Source organism: Felis catus, chromosome C1 (assembly GCF_018350175.1).
Source record: "Felis catus isolate Fca126 chromosome C1, F.catus_Fca126_mat1.0, whole genome shotgun sequence".
Lineage (NCBI taxonomy): Eukaryota > Metazoa > Chordata > Mammalia > Carnivora > Felidae > Felis > Felis catus.
Genome location: NC_058375.1, coordinates 19,497,937 through 19,517,354, shown reverse-complemented (window position 1 = coordinate 19,517,354; position 19,418 = coordinate 19,497,937). Strand labels below are relative to the sequence as shown.

Below are 19,418 nucleotides of genomic sequence, written 5' to 3'. Positions count from 1 at the left end.
TTCTGCTTGTCTCCCTCCCTAGGCTGTGAGCTTCTCAGGGCAGGAAAGCATTACTCACCCATCTGTCACCCTGGTGTCTGCTGTATAGTTAGTACTCAGAAAAATGTCTGATGAATGAAAAGGATTCGTGGCTTTGCCACTGACTTTCGAAGTGACTTTGAATAAGGCCCTTTCTTTCCCTAGACCTCAGTGTCAAAATCTATAAAGCAAGGGTTCTGCACTATGTCTCAAGGAAGCCCTTTCATCATTAAAGTGAACTTAGTGGTCAGTGGACGCAGGAGGGATGGGCTAGCTGGGGTGGGGTCTGAAGGTCTCTAGCAACATGCTGTGCTCAGGGATGGGGTCAGAGAGAGGGACTGCCCAGACTCCTCTTCTTGAGTACTTGGGAGCTAGTCAGTACTCTAGAGGAGGGGATTTAGGGCAGTGAAGGATCACTGGCTATTAACCCTGCAAATCCCAGTAGCCCACTCCTTGGGTCCCATAGCTGGCTTACCAGGCTGGCATGGGAGGAAGACTAGTTTCTGCAGGAAATTCTGGTACCCACTCCTCCCCCCACGCCTGCCCACGAACAGGCTGTTCTTGTTTACGACCCTCCTCCCAGGAGAACAGTGATTGCTCATCCCTACATGTGATTTGAGAGGGCCGGTCTTTCAGGCCTGGAGGAAACTCAAGCCCCAGCCAGCCACTTGGCATCGGAATGTTCAGCTGGTCCCCTCCTGGGGCTCATGTGACCAGGACCCAGCTATAAATATCAGAGGGGCCGCAGACCAAGACAGAATTCGGGCGCCAGGAGAGGAAGGCAAAGAGGCTCTGGCTGGGTACTTTGTGACAAAGGCAAGACCCCAGGTCTACTTAGAGCGAGGCAGGTGAAGGAGGCAGCCAGGTGAACCCCCAGACCTCCTGACAGTATGGATTATAAGTCAAGCCTGATCCAGGATGGGAACCCCATGGAGAACCTGGAGAAGCAGCTGATCTGTCCCATCTGCCTGGAGATGTTTACCAAGCCGGTGGTCATCTTGCCGTGTCAGCACAACCTCTGCCGGAAGTGTGCCAATGACATCTTCCAGGTCAGTGCTTGGGCACAGCCCCGTCCTGGGGCCCCAGGTGGCCGCTCAGTGCTCCTGTGGTGAAAGCCGTTCTCGCTTAGTCTAGGACTAAGTCTAGGACTTCTAAACCAGGGCTGGTTTTCTCCCGTCTAGAGCGAAGCCCCTGCAGAGGCCTCTGGGCTGGGGGCGGGGGGCTCGGAGGCGGCTCTGGCTGCCCCATTCCTTCTCCATGACGCGTGTTTCCCCTCCCCACCCTGCCCGCAGCCCCCACCGCTGCCCTGAGCCCGCAGTTGACTCTCCAATCAGGAGTCAAATGCCTCAAGCGATAAGTGGGAGAGGCAGGAGAGAGAAACCAGACCCCTGAGGCTGGAGCCAGCTCCCTGGTGGCAGGGGGCCCAGAGCTTTAGGAGGAGGGTGGCCAGGAGGCACTGGGCAATAGAGGCACCTTCCCTTTCAAGTCTGTTGCCGGTAATAAGGGGCTGGAAGGGATCCATCTTCTTAACAAAGGAATGGGAGGGGCGTCCTGGCTGGGAAGCAGCCCTTTACAAAATGTTCTCTTACTCTTCTATCTTTCAAGTAGAGGCCTACATAGTTGGCTGTAGAGATAATGCCCACTGCATGAATGGGTAAACGGAGGCTTAAGAGTGAGAAGGGTGCTTGCCCAAAGTCATTCAGAGGATAGCCGTGGCTTGAACCTAGGTCTGCTGACTCCCAAACTCGCTGACTGCTATGTTACTTCTCGAGTGTTCCCCGTGTAAGTGGGCTGGCTCTCATCTCAGGATGGGGAGCTCCGGGTCAAATGGTTTGACCAGAACGGTTGAGGGAAGCAGGAAGAAGGACGATGGGAGATCGTCCCAGGCCTCACCCCTGCCCTTGCCGCCCGCAGGCCGCCAATCCCTTCTGGACCAATCGGGTCGGGTCTGTGTCCATGTCTGGGGGCCGTTTCCGCTGCCCCTCCTGCCGCCACGAGGTGATCATGGATCGTCATGGAGTGTATGGCCTGCAGAGGAATCTGCTGGTGGAGAACATCATTGATATCTACAAGCAGGAGTGTTCCAGGTCAGTGTGCTTTGCTGCTGGGGGCCCGTCCTTCCTCCCCAGATGGCCAGTGCCCAGCTCTCCCAGGCTCCTTCCCATCGGCCCAGGATCCAGTGCCCTGGCTGGAAGAGACACACTAGTCAGTCCAGAGAGCCGTGTCCGGCTTCCTCAGGCAGAACAGAGGCTCATTCCCATCTCCAGCACTGGCTCTCGGTGTCACTCAGTGAATGGGAAGGGGCCCAGACACCAGGCTGCCCTCCTGGGAGAGACTGAGACAGGAACCAGGGGAAGGCCGAGTTGTGAGAGGGAGAGGAAGACCCTGGGGCCAGCTAGTGGCTGTGACAGGCAGAGAAAAGGGCCCAGAGAGAACGCGGCCAGTTTCTCCATAGTGAAGGCAACAGCTACCATCCCAGGCCCCGGGGACGCTTCCTCCTGCTGCTGCACAATAATCCCGTGGATCAGGCATGATTTTTATCATCCCCATTCCACGGATGAGGAAGCTGAGGCTCAAAGAGGCGAAGTCAATTACCTAAGCTTTCCCAGCTGGGGAGTGGAATGGGCTGGGAATGGGCCCTGCAGATCTGGCCCCAGGTCTCCCTGTTTGTAAAACAGCAGCTCTGTCTCAGGCAGAGAGAGACAGAGAGACAGAGAGACAGAGACAGAGAGACAGAGAGAGACGGCCACCAGAGAGATCTTTACAAATCCAGACACCTGACAAGACTCCCAGGCTGCTGCCCTCGCATCCTTTGGTCCTAAACCGTCACCAGGTGCCTGCCTGCTGGCAGTGTCCTGCCTAAGGAGAGGTGACAGACCAATGTCAGTGAGAAAAAGCCCTGACTCTGTCACTAATCTACTGTGGGAATCTCCGGTGAGTCTTTGAGCCTTCATTTCCCCTGTCTGCAGAAGGGGACAGTGAGGTTTGTTCCTGTGGCTGTCAAATAGGGCTTTGATGGGAAATGTTAAAAATATCAAATATTTACTGAGCACCTCCCATGTCCAGGCACGGTACTAAGCATCTTCCATGCACGATCCCTATTTAATTCTCACAGTAATCCATACGGCATTCTTAGCCGCATTTTCCAATGAGGAAATGGAAGCTCAGAGGGGGTCAGAGGTTTGTCTAAGGCTCCTCAGCAAGTGTGAAGCGGAGAGAGAGCCTGTCTGACTCCATGGTGAACACTCCTGACTGCTGTTGCCTCTCGTGTTGCTGGAGTTCACCACTGCAAAAGTGCATATACATTACTGATCATTATCATAATAACGAAATCAATATTGCATCTAAACAGTAGCCTCCCCGCCCCCCAGTGTCGACCTATGAAGAGCATGTTATGTTTGAACCCTTCAAGGCCTTTCCACATCGTTGAATGGCAATGATAGCCTCCCTTTTTGGGGGGTCTGCTCTGTGCCAGGCTCTACACGTTCATTGCAGACAACTGCCATGATCCCAGTGGCTCTGGGATAAAACCAAGCCTCAGAGAGGTGAAATCACTTGCCCAAGGTCACAAAATGAGTGAGTGGAGGAACAGTCTGGATTTGAACCCAGATGCTGATGCCTGGGGTTGGAAGAATGGGCATCTGGGATGGCAGTGGGCACGGGCACCAGACCCTCAGGGTCTTCCCTCACCTCTGCCGCTACAGCCATTCCAGAGCTCGATTTCCTGGGTGGGTGGGTAGAGAGTGACCCCTGCCGGCATTGGGTGGGGAGGGCGCTGGGTTAAAAGACGGAAAAAGACAAGTCTGGAGAGGGGTTGATTTAAGAACCAGCGGAGACAATAATGTCTGGGGGTGTGATCCGTTGTCCAAAGCTGTTCAGGGGTGAGGCCCTGGCAGGGACGGGGGACAGTCGCCATTTGACATTTATGAGATGCTTGCTGTGGTAGGGGCTGGGAAAGCAGAGGTGGTGTAGACATGGTGTTGAATCTAAATGAGTGTAGTCTAGCTGGGGAAATAGGAGCTAGACCCAAAAAAACTGAACCTCGGGGAGGAAGTAACCGATACCCCAAGAGAAGCACAAATAAGATGTCAGAGTCCCTAAGTAAAGACAACGACCGAGGGAGAAAGAATGTGTGTTTGGGAAGGAGAAAACTGGACGCTGGAGAGACTTTCTGGATTGTAAGCCAAGGCTCAGGCTGGGCTGTTGGTCATCCCTGGGCTGCCCTTTTTCTGATTGTGTGACTTGGGGCGCACACATTTCTTCCTTCTCTGAGCCCGATGACACCCTCACTTACCATACTTACTGATAGATTCTCTCCACCTGTTGAATTACCACCTCCTCCAAGACACGTACCGTACCCTGCAAATTCCGGGGTGAAGAGAATAGACAGGTTTCCCTGCTGTGGTGGAGGTTACAGTCTGGTGGATTAAATATAGAATTCAGTGAGGCCATGAGTATAAATTGCTTTGCTCAGGTCAGGCCTGTAGTAACCAAGAGCTACGGGGACTATAATTAGATCAATGCACTCTTGCCTCCCCTGCCCTGACTTGATGGGTGACCTTGGGCAAGTCAATTCACCTTTCTGGGGTTCAGTTTCCTCTTCTCAAAAATGTCCCCGGTTCTGACTCTGGGATTCTACAACCTTTCCCAAGTCCTGCACTGGCAGGGTCCTATGGCAACTCCATCCCCCAGAGTTTGGGGCCAAGGATCTGAGGACAGCCTCGGTGTCCCTGGCTTTCCTGGCCCCAGAAAATGAAAAGGGTTGAGAACAGCCAATCACTGAGAGCTCAGGCCATAGATCTGGGGGTGGCCCCCTGGAGCTGGGGAGGAGGCAGGGACTCGGAACGCTCACCGTGTGACTTGCGACTCTTCTCCACTGCAGTCGGCCCCTACAGAAGGGCAACCACCCCATGTGCAAGGAGCACGAAGATGAGAAAATCAACATCTACTGTCTCACGTGCGAGATGCCCACGTGCTCCATGTGCAAGGTGTTTGGGGCTCACAAGGCCTGCGAGGTGGCCCCGCTGCAGAGCGTCTTCCAGGGACAAAAGGTACTGGCTGGTGCCACTTCTACCCCCAGCCTGGGTCGGCCAGGCATGGCCAGATGATTCAGGATGTGGATGTGATCCCTGTAGATCTGCTGAGCCGGCCTTTCAGGAATAGTCCCTCTGGAGGGACTTCCCAGGCCACAGGGACAGCAGCTCCTGCCTTCCTGGGAGAGGTGGCTGAGCTCATGGGTTATACTTAGAGCCACTTGAGAGCATCTGGGTGTGGCCACAGGGGAGAGACCGGACCCCTGGGCCAGGCCACCAGGGTCCTCTCAGGCCACGACCTTTGCATCCCAGTGTGCTTTGGGCCCAGATACCTCTTCCTGTGCTGGTGACCTCTCCTAAGCAGGGGGTGGCTGGGAGCCCTCTCCCTTGGCCTCCAGGCCTGTGGGAGCCCTATCATCCTGTCCATGCAGTAAGCTGTGGCCCCTCTTTCCGGACACTTCTTCCCTGCCTCCCACCCTTCTCTCGATCTCTCCCTTCTAGAACTCTCCAACTCGGTTTCTTTCCTGCATCCCTTCTTTCCTCGAAACAAGCCCTTCCGCTGCCAGAATGTTGCTGTGCTTTTTCCTCATTTCTCCTTCCTGGGCCTCATCTGCAAAATAAGGGATGCGGTATTTCTCCGATGCTCTCTGCTCTGGCCCTGAGCTGCACCTCAGCAAGAGGCTCTTTCTAGCAGAGAGGGGAGTGAGGGTGCCACCCCCAAGAAGACAGGCCCTGAGACTATTTTTGTCTCTCCTCCCCTGATCCCCCATCCCCTCCCCCCATCTAGACGGAGCTGAGTAACTGTATCTCCATGCTGGTGGCGGGGAACGACCGAGTACAGACCATCATCACTCAGCTGGAGGACTCCTGTCGGGTAACCAAGGTGAGGGGAAGAAGAACTTCAGACTCTGGGGGTCTGAAGCCTCCTGGTGCAGCCTGGTCTCTGGGGTGAAGGCTCCCCTGTGGGTTGTGGCTAATGGTTGGGGCCTGGAGGCAGGGATCGTGGAGGAGGGACCGACTAATCCATTCATCCACTCATTTACCAAATGCTTCTGGAACATTGTGTCAGGCCCTGCCAAAGGCACTGGGGATGGGGTGGTGAACAAGACAGACCTGGTTCCTGACTTCAGGAGCATCCCAACAATAATTCCCAGTATTTATTCAGCACTTGTAGTTTTCAGAGCCTTGTCTTTGATATGCTGTAGACTAAAGCTTCTCAGACTTGAAAGTGCATTCAAATCCACCCTGGAATCCTATTAAAGTTCAAGTTCTGATTCAGTAGGTCTGGAAGGAGGCACGAGATTCTGCATTTCTTTGTGCCCCAGTTGCTGGTCCATGGACCACAACACAGTGAGTAGCGACACTGTAGAGGCAGAAGGAAACTTTTCTATCCCTGTAAAAGCATCCGTGACTTTCCACTCCACTTGACGTGGGGTCTGGAGATGAGAAGGGGGGGAATGGATCATCATACTCCTAGTGGAGGAAGAGTTGTGTGAAGGATGGCCCCCAAGGAAGGAGGGGGACATCGTTACTACTCACGAGGTGCTCCCAGTCTGATAGAGGATGCTAGAGCCCCCATTCTTATGAGATACTATGATTATACCCATTTTACAGGTAAGGAAACTGAGATGTAATAACATCTATGAGAGCAGGGAGACTCAGTGAGGAGGCCACTAGAGGAAGAACTGTTTCTCTGCCCCTGCAGATGTAGAGCTTCCCAAATCCAGTCTTGGTTGTAAAATGGGGAGGGGGGGGGGTGGGAGGAGAGTGGCTTGGGAGCACACAGGAAGCCCAGAATCCATCATCCCACTTGACCCTGGAGTCTATTTTTGAGGAAGGGGCTAGCTTTCTCCGTGACACCAGCCTCCAAACGTCCCAGGAGGGAAGTGCTGGGGATAGAGAGGAGGACCCCACAGGATGTGACTCTGAGATTTCTGTCCCCAGGACAACAGCCACCAGGTGAAGGAAGAGCTGAGCCAGAAGTTTGACGTCCTGTACGCCATCTTGGACGAGAAGAAGAGCGAGTTGCTGCAGCGGATCACACGGGAGCAGGAGGAGAAGCTCAGCTTCATCGAGGCCCTCATCCAGCAGTACCGGGAGCAACTGGACAAATCCACTAAGCTGGTGGAGACAGCCATCCAGTCCCTGGACGAGCCTGGTGGGGCCATCTTTCTCTTGGTGAGCAGGACTAGGAGGGTGTGGGCAAGTCGCTTCAACCCACCAGTTCTGTCTAAGGTGTGAGCCACGCTGCATCACTGGTCACCCACGTGCCCCTGGGCAAACCACTTAAAGCTCTAAGCCTCAGTGTCCTCGTCTGTAAAACAGGCCTGCAACAATTCCTACCTTCCTTCCTCTCGGCTGATTTTAGAAGGATCAAAGAGGAGGGTATTTGTGGAATGGCTTTGTAAGCTACAAAATGTGGTATTCGTGTGGAGGCCATTTGTTGAGCACCAACTGTAGGCCAGCCACAGAGAGGACTGAGACACAGCCCTGCCCTAAGAAAAGCTTGTTGGGGGAGACACAAAAGGATCAGCTTATAAGGCACAAAGCCCGGTCCACAGTATGTGCTTAGGAAATACAGGAAATTTTTCTGTAGAAAACAAGACATTGGGTACAAAAAGGTGACTAGGGAATGATTCTCATCTTGGGGGTTTGGGGGTTTAAGAGTGTTTCGAATGATACCCCTAAAATCCAAGCTTCCTGCCACGACAGTGGATGGGTCCTAGGGTGATGACCGACACCTGTGCGGACCGTGAACAGAGGGAAAAGGTACAAGCTCTGTTCAACTCAGGGCAGGGAGCAGGTCACAAGGGGGCTAGGGACGGGCACCAAGTGCCCATCTGTGGCACCGTGACTGGTTTTGCTGACTTCTTGGGGCTACTTCTTCTGCAGTCCTAACCTTTGCTCTCTCTCTTTCCTCCCACAGAGTGCTAAGCAACTCATCAAAAGGTCAGTGTCTCTCTAGAGCTCTGATCCTAGCTCCCACCTAGCTCCTAGCTCCCACCAGGGCCTCTCACCTCTGTCCAGTGGGTCTCCCCCTTTGCATTAGGTCTACTGGGAGGGTCTACCTCAGGCTAGCTTTCCTGGGCTTTGCATCCCCTGTCTTCTTGGACCACCCATGCTGCTTGTGACTGGCGAGGAAACACTCCACCCTCCAGGGGGAGCCTTTAGGTGCCAGGCCTGGGTGTGGGCACAAGGATGTGCACAGGTGCGGGTTGGAGCTGAGACACCCTCTTCTTTCACGGAGGCCCAGCAATCTTACCCTGTGCCGCCGCCCCGTTTCTCTCTTCCTCCCTCACAGCATTGTGGAAGCTTCCAAGGGTTGCCAGCTGGGGAAGACAGAACAGGGCTTTGAAAACATGGACTACTTTACCTTGGACTTAGAGCACATAGCAGACACCCTGAGGGCCATCGACTTTGGGACAGGTAAAGGAGGTGGCCCCGCCATGCATGTACTTTCCCGCTGGACCCCTGGAAACTTGCTTCCCTTCTACTGAGCCCCGTGTGCAGGCAGATACACTAGCAAACTCTCAAACTCATATAGCCAACTTCTGGATGAGCCCAGAGCCTAGCACAGTGCCTGGTACATAATTGGTGCTCAATAAATTATGTCTGGATCCACTGCACGGAGGCATGGGGCAGTAGAAAGAGCATGGCAACTGCAGTCTGGCAGGTTAAGTTCAAATCCTGGTTCTACCACTTGTTATCTGGGTGACCTTCGGTGAGCCCCCCCACCTCTCTGAGCTGCATTTTCTTTCTTAGTTTCTCTTTTCTTTTCTTTTCTTTTCTTTTCTTTTCCTTTCTTTTCTTTCTCTTTCTTTCTTTTTAAATTTTTATTATTTTAAGTAATCTCTACACCTAACGTGGGGCTCAAACTCATGACCCCGACATCAAGAGTTGCACGCTCCTCTCATTGAGTCAGCCAGGCGCCCCTGAGCTGCATTTTCTAACTTCAAAATTAGGTTGAACATGGGCCTAGGAGGGGCACCTGGGTGGCTCAATTGGAGGGGCATGGGACTCTTGATCTCAAGGTTGTGACTTTAAGCCCCATGCTGGGCATGGAGCCTACTTTAAAAAAAAAAAAAAAAAAAGCCACGGACCTACTAATAATGACCACATCATGGTGCTGTTGCAACAAATAAGATATCAGCACAGAGCAGCTTGTCAGGTACTAGACATGTCCTAGTGATTGCCTAAAGCTGGTCTTCACTTCAGCTTTTTTTTTTTTTTCCAACGTTTATTTATTTTTGGGACAGAGAGAGACAGAGCATGAACGGGGGAAGGGCAGAGAGAGAGGGAGACACAGAATCGGAAACAGGCTCCAGGCTCTGAGCCATCAGCCCAGAGCCTAACGCGGGGCTCGAACTCACGGACCGCGAGATCGTGACCTGGCTGAAGTCGGACGCTTAACCGACTGCACCACCCAGGCGCCCCTTCACTTCAGCTTCTTAATGCTACATCTCTGATACTCACACACCTTAATTTACCTGTATTATATCCTCATTTCTGTTTGTAATTACTCTGTCATAGAGTATCTATAATAATTGTAGCAGTATCATCATAACAATAATGGAGAAATAATAAGGGAAAATGAGGAAACCGGATAAAGAGCAAAGATTTAATAATTTGCTCAAGGTCACACAGCTGCAAGGTAGCTATTTAGCAACAGAGAAAGAGAGTGGATCCAATTTTGCTGAATGTCGTTATTGATTTGAGAGGTGATGCTCCGCTGACCAACTGAGAAAGACAGAGCTGGCACCTCTCCCACAAGCTTGTAGAATCTAGTGTTGAATCTGTGCTCAGAACCCCAAAATACCACGTTCACGGGTGAGGACCAAATGCGTCCCGAAGCTGAGATGCCAAGGGACTTGGGCATGTCCATGACTGTGGATCATCTGCTCCACTCTTACCCTCCTTAAGCTAAGACAGTCACGAGTGGATCGCACTGTGTGAACAGCATGACACTGTGGGACCCACGCTGCCTTCCACGATCGCCCTGAGGCTCAGGTCTTTCATACTGAGGGTATAAATGGGGGAGTGCATTTATCGAGCACTTTCTGTGTCCCAGGCACTAAGCCTGTGACCTAAATTCTGTCATTGAACTTCATGAGGTAGTTTCTGTTGTCATCTCCATTTGTAGTTAAGGAAATAAAGCCAAGGGAGGGTCGGTGATTTGCTGGAGCCCACACGGCTAGTAAGTAGCCCTGTGGACTCCACCAAGGGCCATCTGGCTCCCAAGACCCTGGTGAGGATTCTCTGAGACAATGCATCTAGGCTTGACATGGCACTTGGCACGTAATATGCGCCCAGCACAGGCTGCTAAGAGTAGTTACATTGTGATAATTAAACAGCAAAAACAACAGAAACCCCTGGGTTATGCACAGACCCCCAGCTATGTAGCTGGAAATTGGGCTGACCTGTTGGAGGCATGAACTCTTTCAAACCTCTCCCTACACACTCTGGACAAATGCTCTGGCTCTGCGGTGATCCCCTCAGGGCCCCAAAGCATCGAGGAAGTGGCTCGGGCAGGGGTGGGTAGAGAACAGAAACGTCCCCTGTTAGTGGAGCTTGGAGGCAATGTCCTGGAATGGGAAGGTGAGGACACAGGTTTTGAGGCTCAGTCACCACCTGTCTGGGGCTCGCTCCAGAGAGCTTTGGAGCGGATGGCCCCAGGAGTGTCCCCCACCAACACAGCCACCCCTCTGTAGGCTGTGGAATGAGGAAACCCGGACAGGGAGTTCTAGGCAAGCAGATTTCAAAGGCTGAGCAAATTCCTTCAAGACAAGGACTCTGATCCCTGAGAATTCGAGTTTTTTGTCCATTCTCTCCAGGTGATACGTACCTGTCTAACTGAGAGATGTGCCCAAGCACAAGGTGTGCTTTCCCAAAGTCCCCCTCTGGTCACTGGTAGGTCAAGTGAGATAGGAGCCGCTGTTGCTACCGGACCAAAGGAGCGTCTTGAACCCTCTCCCTTGGAGGGCTGTGGGAAGCGAGGAGGAGGCCGGGGGAAGGAGGAAGGAAGCAGGGCTCTCTGCAGCTTAGGCTTGGCGGGCTCGTCACCTCCGGGGCCACTGATGTCGCTGCATGGCCACGTGGCCCTCACGGGGGGCATGGGGAGGGGTTTGGAGAAGTGCGGTCTCCGGCCTGGTGCCCCTTCGAGCGGCTTCTCGGAGGAACCGGCCTCATCCTAACACGATTGTTCTTTGTCACGTACAGATGAGGAAGAGGAAGAGTTCATTGACGAAGAAGATCAGGAAGAGGAAGAGTCCACAGAGGGAAAGGAAGAAGGTAAGAAATCCATCTGCCTTCATTCATTCGTTCATTAATTCATTCATTCAACAACATGAAGTCCTGATGGTGTGTAAAGCGCCACGCGGGACCCTGGAAACGATGCCAATATAGGGCGATGATGCCAATACGTGTTTGACGCCTTTGTGAAGGCAAAGTCCTGTTCCCTTTAACCTTAGAGAGAAAAAAAACCCAAAAACCTAACCATAATAAAAAGCTCCCATTTTATATCTAAATGACCTTCCTGAGTGGAGAGCAATACAGTGTAACAGACACCAGGCTTGGCACTGAGGTGTTTTGTTTGACCAGCAGAATGCTGAAATTTTTAAAAATGTTTTAAAATATTTATTTCTGAGAGGGAGAGCGAGCGAGACTGAGCGTGAGCAGGGGAGGGGCAGAGAGAGGGGAAGACACAGAATCTGAGGTGTCAGCACAGAGCATGACACGGGGCTTGAGCTTGGGAACTGCGAGATCATGACCTGAGCCGAAGTCAGCCGCTCAGCCGACTGAGCCCCCCGGGCGCCCCATACTGGGCAGTATAATCCTGACCTGTTCCCAATGTTCTGAGTCTTGGGCTACTCATCTGTACATGAGGACAAAATACTCCTGACCTCAAAAGGTTATGGTGGAGAGTAAATTAGATGATCATTTAACACAATGCCTGGCACCTAGAAGGGACATGTTTTAGCACATGTGTGCTAAAATTATTTTTCAAGCCAATTTACTATTGGAACTAAATTCCAATCCAGTTGAACAATACGGGATACTCTTCTGGAGTTTTGCATTGGATGGGCTATCCACGGTGTTTTGACAACTAAATTCTGTTTGGGTTTAAAAAGAAGAGGCCAGGCCGGAATTGGAGCCTGATCATTTTGTCACCGCGGCTTGGGAAGCCCCGGATCCCCCCTGTGCCCTGTCTCACCTAGTGTTTCCCGGTCTTTTTCTTTCAGGACACCAGTAAGGAGCTGGATGAGGGAGAGACCTTCTAGATGCAGAGAGACTGGGGAGGGTGGGGATGGGCCCAGCTGCCTTGGTGACAGGCCCAGGGTGGGAGGGGTCGGGGCCCCTGGAGGGGCAATGGGAAGGTGTATCTTCTCTCTGCTCAGAGAGCAGGGACTGGCAGTAGGACCCCCACCAAAGTGTCCAGCAGCCACTGAACCAGAATTGGAAACGTGCTTGAAACAACCACACGGGACACTTTTCCACGTTGGTGCAAAATGGAGTCTTTTGTACATTTTTTAAATGTGATTTTTGTATATACTTGTATATGTATGCCAACTGGTGCTTTTTGTAAAGGAACTTTTGTATGATAATGCCGGGTCATGGCGGGCCTGGCTGTTGTTAGGAAGAGGGGAGGGGAGCCGGGCTGACACAGCTGCCCTCTTCCTTTCCTCGGAGGGAGGGCTGGGTGGCACTCGCAGGCCTAGAAAGGGATACTGTACTGTACAGGTGTCGATGCCTGTCCCTGACACAGGGGACGGCAACTGAGTTTGTGTTATATGTCGTTTCAATAAACGCACAGCACTCTCTTTCTGTTATTACCGTAAGAGCTGGGGTTTCATTCGCCTCGTTGTTCCCGAGAGGGGAGCGCGGAGAGGCTGGACAAAAGAACGGATGGAAAATGTGCCGCAGGAGGCAGACAGTAAGGGCCAGGCTAGAAGTCCATCCCGACAAAGAAGGAGTTCTCTAAATTAGCATTTCCCAACGGGAGCTTCGTGGAGAATCCGCTGGGAGAAACAGGTTCAATGCTTTGTCCTCTGGTTCTTCAGAGACTGAAGCAGAGAAAGCTCCGATGCTTTAGTCTAGGGGCGCCCGGGTGGCTCATTCGGTTAAGCGTCTGACTCTTGATTTCGGCTCAGGTCATGATCTCACGGTTTGCGAGTTCGAGGCCCGCATCAGTCTCTGTGCTGATGGCGCGGAGTCTGCTTAGGGTTCTCTCGCTCTCCCTCTCTGCCCCTCTCCCGCTTGCTCTCTCTCTCTCTCTTTCTCAAATATAAATAAACAAACATTAGAAAAAATTGCTTTAGGAGCGATCCCAGAGCAGCCAGAATGAGAACCAGTAGAAATGAGGCAGGAAAGGAGGGAAGCAAATACAGAGTGTCACATAGCTGAGCTGGCCACAGCTCCACCAAGAGGACCCCCCACCCACCCCGCCCCTTGCTCAGTCATGTGAGATGTTTCTAGCAGGTCATAACACAATACGGCTCAAAGCAGTCCATCAGAGGGAAGAAGAACGAGGGAATTTCGTCTCTTGTCTCAGAACCGAAGTGGCCTGCCAGAGGGTTAATTCCCTTGAACTTCCAGGTTTCACCACTTGACCCCTTGGGGCAGCTTCGGGGGAGGCCGGGTACCCCTGGGCCTACAGGTGGTGGAGTAAGCAGAGCCCCAGCGGTCCAGTCGGGTTGGACACGGGTGCTGGTCCCACCGCAGTGGGCACAACAGTGGCTCTGCTGAAGCCCACCAGACTTCATCCGGGGAAGGCCAAGGCAGCCAGCCACCAGTGCTAGGGGATGAGGTAATGACCAAGGCCAAAGTAGCCACCCCCACCCCCGCCGCCGGAGGGGCCCAAGGGCTAGGAGAGAGGTGAAGCTGAGCGGATCTGAGGAGACACATTAATTGGGTCTGAAGCCCTGCAAACTTATAAATCTGAGGAACGCTGTCGAGGAGGTCCCATTTTTTTATTTTTATTTTTTTTTTTGTAACGTTTATTTATTTTTGAGACAAAGAGAGACAGAGCATGAACGGGGGAGGGGCAGAGAGAGAGGGAGACACAGAATCGGAAACAGGCTCCAGGCTCTGAGCCATCAGCCCAGAGCCCGACTCGGGGCTCGAACCCACGGACCGCGAGGTCGTGACCCGAGCCAAAGTCGGACGCTTAACCGACTGCGCCACCCAGGCGCCCCTTTAATTTTTTTTAAAAATGTTTACGTTTGAGACAGAGAGAGAGCATGAACGGGGGAGGGGCAGAGAGAGAGGGAGACACAGAATCGGAAGCAGGCTCCAGGCTCTGAGCCGTCAGCCCAGAGCCCGACGCGGGGCTCGAACTCACGGACCTGGAGATCGTGACCTGAGCTGAAGTCGGACGCTTAACCGACTGAGCCAACCAGGCACCCCGAAAGTATTTTATTTTTATTTTTATTATTATTGTTTAAAATATTTTATCTGAAAGCGAGCGAGTGCACGAATGGGCAGGAGAGGGGCAGAGGAAAGAGAGAGAATCCCAAGCAGACCCCACAGTCAGCACGGAGCTCTATCCCACAACCCTGGTATCATGACCTGAGCTAAAATCAAGAGCTGACGCTCAACCGACTAAGCCACCCAGGTACTCCGAGGCATTATTTGTATATGGAATTGTTGGATTCTAGAAGAGGCAAATTTAATGAAGAGATTAAAGAGAGGGGGACCAGTAATTGGAGTAGGAATATTGAGGCCAGGGGTCCTAAGAAGGGAAGGAGTTAGGGTAGCCATGAACAGATTTCTTTCCAGGAAAACCATCCTTAGGATGCATGGCCCCGAAGGTGGAAACCAAAAGGTTATGATAAGAAGGACAAAAATTAGCCCCCAAAGGGGATGAGGATTGTATTGTGAGAGCAGGACATCAAGGCTGGGGGGAAACTCCAGGTAAGTTATGATTTCTGATCAAGTAGATTTGGAAAGGACACCCTGAAAGAAACGGTTGAGAATGAAGTCTTGGAATTGGGAAGGAGAAATCATGTGAGAGTTTTGGGAGGAAAGTATTTAGGGAGTTTTTCTAAGACAATATAGAATGATTGAATGAGAGAGATTGAATGAGGCGATAGGCTGGATTCATGGGCTTCTAGGCCTCTGGGTGTGTATCACCCGAGTCTGGTTTGAATAACAGGTGTAGATCTCCAACCAGCTTAGAGCTGTACTTAGCCAAGGGTTCCTCATCTGGGGCTAGAGCAGTCTCGATTCTAGAAAGATGGATCCACGCGGAGAAGCCGTGAAGTTTTTCCACTGTTGGAGTGTTTAGGAGGACTCAACAGGTTCCAGTCCTGACAGGTGCGAGTAGCTTTTTGTCCTGGCTGCAAAGAGTCTTACGATACACTCAATCCCTGGATGTAAGTTTTGGATGTATGTTTTATGAGAAAGAGGGATCAGGTTTTGGATTGTAATGGTTTTGATGGTCATTAATTGTGGGGACAGTTTGCCCTAGGGATATAACATACTGTGTAATTAGAATAACAAAAAGAAAAAGAAGGCCAACGAAGAGCCCTTTGATAGTTGACAAAAATCTTCCTCCAGCCCAGGAGTTTAACCAATCATTAAAGGAGAGAGAGAGAGAGAGAGAGAGAGAGAGAGAGAGAGAGATCGTTTAAAGCGCCAATGTGAGTATTTATGTCGGTTAGTAACCCTGTCATACTTTTGCAGTAATCTGGAGTACATACATAACACTGTGTTTTAATAAAGCATAGGTTCCTCCTTGAGCTGCAGTGAGGATATCAAGGGTCATCGGTTTTGGAGGGCTACCTTTTGAATTTGTGGATAACTGTGAGTTGGGCTTGGTTAAAGATGGCCATTGTATGCTTGGCTAAAGTTCTATTTGCAATTTTCTATCAATAGAGGTAGTTCCCGGGACAAATACGGCTAAGGGATAAAACCATCAAGAAGAGCTCTTTGTTTGAGGTCTAGCCTTAACAATATCCTAATTACGAGGAATCACTGGCAAGTGGGGGAAAGCTCATCTGGGGGTATGGGCTTCCCCAAGTGCATCATCCAATCCAATCGTAAAGAAAGTGGGGCCATCCATTATCTTCCTGAGTCCATGGTTAACCCCATGCCGTGGGTATGGTCTGGCTTTTAAGGAGGGATTTTGTCATCTCAGCCACACAGCATCGGTCAAGGTGCTACGTGAGTTACACAGTTGTCGGGGAAGCCATTCCATTTTCCAGCTGTTCAAATAATCATGTGTCAGGGCACCCCAGTGGCTCAGCTGGTTAGGTGTCGGACTTTTGATTTCAGCTCAGGTCATGATCCCAGAGTCACAAGATTGAGCCCTATGTCGGGCTCCAAGCTGGCAGCGTGGAGCCTGTTGGGGTTCTCTCTCCCCTCTCCCTCCCCTCCTGCTTGTGCTCATGTGCACACACTCTCTCTCTCTCAAAATAAGTAAACTTAAAAAAAAAAACATATGCCCATGGGGTCTTGTAATCCCCACAGAATACCAAGCACCAAGACGGTCTAATCATGAGCTATTGTGGTAATTTCTCTCTGAAGTTTACCTCAAGCTGTCTAGCTTAGGCAAACAACAAACACAAAAGTTCAAAGACAATCAGAACTAGAATTTAGCATCCATAAAGGTGTGTTATTGAAACGTAATTTTTCTTTCTAAAATCACCCTTGGCTGCCTGGGCAGCTCGGTCAGTTAAGCTTCCAACTCTTGGTTTTGGCTCAGGTCATGATCTCACAGTTCATGATACTGAGCCCTGCATCGGGCTCTGTGCTGGACAGCAAGGATTCTCTCTCTGCCTCTCCTCCTGTCCCTCTGTCCCTCCTCCACTTGCACTCTCTCTCTCTCTCAAAATAAACTTGAAAAAAATAAAATCACCCTTATCTCTTGAGATAGCCAAATCAAGACTAGTTTGTCCAAAAAACAAGTCCAATTTTAACAGACTTGGCCTAATTATTTACATAAACTCAACAAGAATAGTGATTGATCATAAAGATCTTTCAAAATGTGCTTTGCTGGAACTCTTCATAAGGAATCTCCGTTGAACTCTTAGTAGCCTTTCTAGGCCAGAAGCCAAGCCAAATACTTGCCATCAGACATGCCTGCAATACCTGTAGATCTGGGTGAATTCCTCTTCTCTAGGTCCCCCAAATATCCCAAACTTCCTGCACCTGCCAGAAGTGACATTGTTTACTCACCTGCTAGAGGTTCCTGGGAACTCTGTAAGCAAGGTATCAGGCCAACATTTCCAAAGGGCTTTATTAAACCTCCAGGGGCACCTGGGTGGCTCAGTTAAGCGACTGACTTCGGCTCAAGTCATGATCTCATGGCTTGTGAGTTGGAGCCCTGCATCGGGCTCTGTGCTGACAGCTCGAACCCTGGAGCTTCTTTGTATTCTGTGTCTCCCTCTCTCTCTTACCCTACTCTCTCTCTCTCTCTCTCTCTCTCTCTCTCTCAAAAATAAATAAACATTAAAAAAAAAAAGAACCTAGTTCCAAGGGGCTTTATTGGATTCATGTTTCATAAAGTCAATCTTCGTTCCTTAAAGCTGTCTGGTCATATCTGAACTATGTATGTCTCTCTCAAATATGAAATTCTAGTCAAAGCCTTTGTAAAATAACCAATGTTTCCAATGGTGTCCTGTTATAAGGAGAAAAGATTCTTATTGAACTTATGTAAATAACTATGCTTGCCATGAATGAAAGAATACTTACTGAGACTTTTTGAATTTCAGAGGGCTCAGGTAGAGACAGAAAAATTAAAGGCTTCAATTGTTTCACAAATGAATACTTTATCACATTTCTGTGAGTCACAGATATCTTATGAGAAAGTTTCCTTAATCTGGAAGAGCAAACATTAGAGAGCCAACAATATTTTAAGCAAGAGTCACAAAAACCATAATCATTTTCCTCAGTTCATTTAGTTCCATGCTACTAGTTTTTGTTCGGTTTGAATGCAGCTTTTTAGTTAGTTCTGGAAGTTCTTAACCATTTACATTTTATGAACTTAAAGATACCAAATACCTATATTTGTCAGCATTCTTATGAATCTCCTTGAAGAAGATGAAACATGTTTCTCAAGAGCATCAGAACAATAACTATAAATACAAGGAACTCCGAAATGAACATTGTTAACAATCTGATACGAGAGTTTATTATGATGGAATTGACAAGGAAATTCAGTTATTTCTGTGCCACATTGAATCTCTGGGTTGTTAAAAACCTTAGAAAGTTTTAAAGCACATGCCTAAATAGGTTTACAGATCATCAAAGACCTGATAAAGACAAAACATAGAAACTGGTTTTTCTGGGCAAAGAAAAGAAAAAAACAACTTTGTTTACATTTTCTTATCAAGAGCAGATAAGAATCCAAGAAAACTTGGTCTTTTAATTTTTTTGAGTTTATTTATATATTTTTGAGAGAGAGAAAGAGAGCAGGGGAGGGGTAGAGGGAGGAAATCCCAAGCAGTCCCCGCACCGCCAGCGTGGAGCCTGATGTGGGGCTCAAACTCATGAACCACGAGATAGTGATTTGAGCTGAAATCAAGAGTCAGGTGCTTAAACGACTGAGCCACCCGGGCACCCTGAAAACTGTCTTTTTAACAGAGAGAAAGCAGAATTTCAGTCTTATGCCAGTGTACTTTATTTTTTTTAATGTTTATTTATTTATTTTGAGAGAGAGTGTGAGCAAGGTAGGGGCAGAGAGAGAAGGAGAGAGAGAATCCCAAGCAGGCTCCAGGCTGTCAGCACAGAGCCTGATGCAGGACGTGATCCCAGGAACAGTGAGATCATGACCTGAGCTCAAATCAAGAGTCGAACACTAAACTGATTGAGCCACCCAGGTGCCCCTTTATACCGATGTACTTTTAAAATTCACTCATTTTTATCTTAGTCCATCCTGACCACACGTCAAATTCCGTTCCAAAGATTTCCCTTCACAAACCCTGTGCAACTTTCTTTTGCATTCAGATTTTGTCCCAAGCCATTTCTCTCCAAACAACCAGTCTCATTTTATGACAAAATTACTTTCCTTTCTTTCAACAAAAATATATTCCCGTTCCCTACATCTTTCTTACACATTTCTTACTTTCCTACAAAGTTTTTTTCCCCCTTATTTCCATCAGTCTTAAATACATTTAGCAGAATTTTGAACTAAGAGAACCTTAGTCTTATGGAAACCAATTTGACAATAAATTTCATATTAAAAAAAAAAAAAAGAACCTTAGTCTCCAGTGAAAACTAAGTAGTGACCAATGGTGAATTGTTACACCAGAATTGTTTAGATGGAAAATTTATGAATCAATTAAGCACAAAGCATGTTTTTCAACACACTCAAATATCCTTAGTTCCTCTGCAATGAGAAGTGAAAAACACAAACCTACTTTCAGTAAT

At 49.8% G+C, this 19,418-nt stretch overlaps 1 protein-coding gene across 2 annotated transcripts; it reads left to right on the top strand.

The window, feature by feature from the left end:
* The first annotated feature begins 725 nt into the window (after positions 1 to 725).
* TRIM63 (tripartite motif containing 63) lies at positions 726 to 12,886 on the top strand. 2 transcript variants are annotated; one of them, XM_003989679.6, is made up of 9 exons: positions 745 to 1,067; positions 1,933 to 2,105; positions 4,901 to 5,069; positions 5,839 to 5,934; positions 6,996 to 7,229; positions 7,978 to 8,000; positions 8,353 to 8,477; positions 11,268 to 11,339; positions 12,290 to 12,886. In XM_003989679.6, exons 1-9 carry the CDS (start codon positions 909 to 911, stop codon positions 12,298 to 12,300), a joined length of 1,062 nt encoding a protein of 353 aa, XP_003989728.1. In that variant the 5' UTR covers positions 745 to 908; the 3' UTR covers positions 12,301 to 12,886. The 2 variants fall into 2 exon arrangements, with proteins under 2 accessions (XP_019691993.3, XP_003989728.1); XM_019836434.3 differs by lacking the exons at positions 7,978 to 8,000; positions 8,353 to 8,477 and having other exon boundaries at positions 726 to 1,067.
* Positions 12,887 to 19,418: the final 6,532 nt, after the last annotated feature.

Bases quoted from the DNA above. Each gene is read 5' to 3' on its own strand.
- TRIM63 (XM_003989679.6), top strand. From the start codon at position 909: ATGGATTATAAGTCAAGCCTGATCCAGGATGGGAACCCCATGGAGAAC. The intron at 1,068-1,932 runs GTCAGTGCTTGG...TGCCGCCCGCAG, and splicing joins GTGCCAATGACATCTTCCAG to GCCGCCAATCCCTTCTGGAC. The intron at 7,230-7,977 runs GTGAGCAGGACT...TTCCTCCCACAG, and splicing joins GTGGGGCCATCTTTCTCTTG to AGTGCTAAGCAACTCATCAA.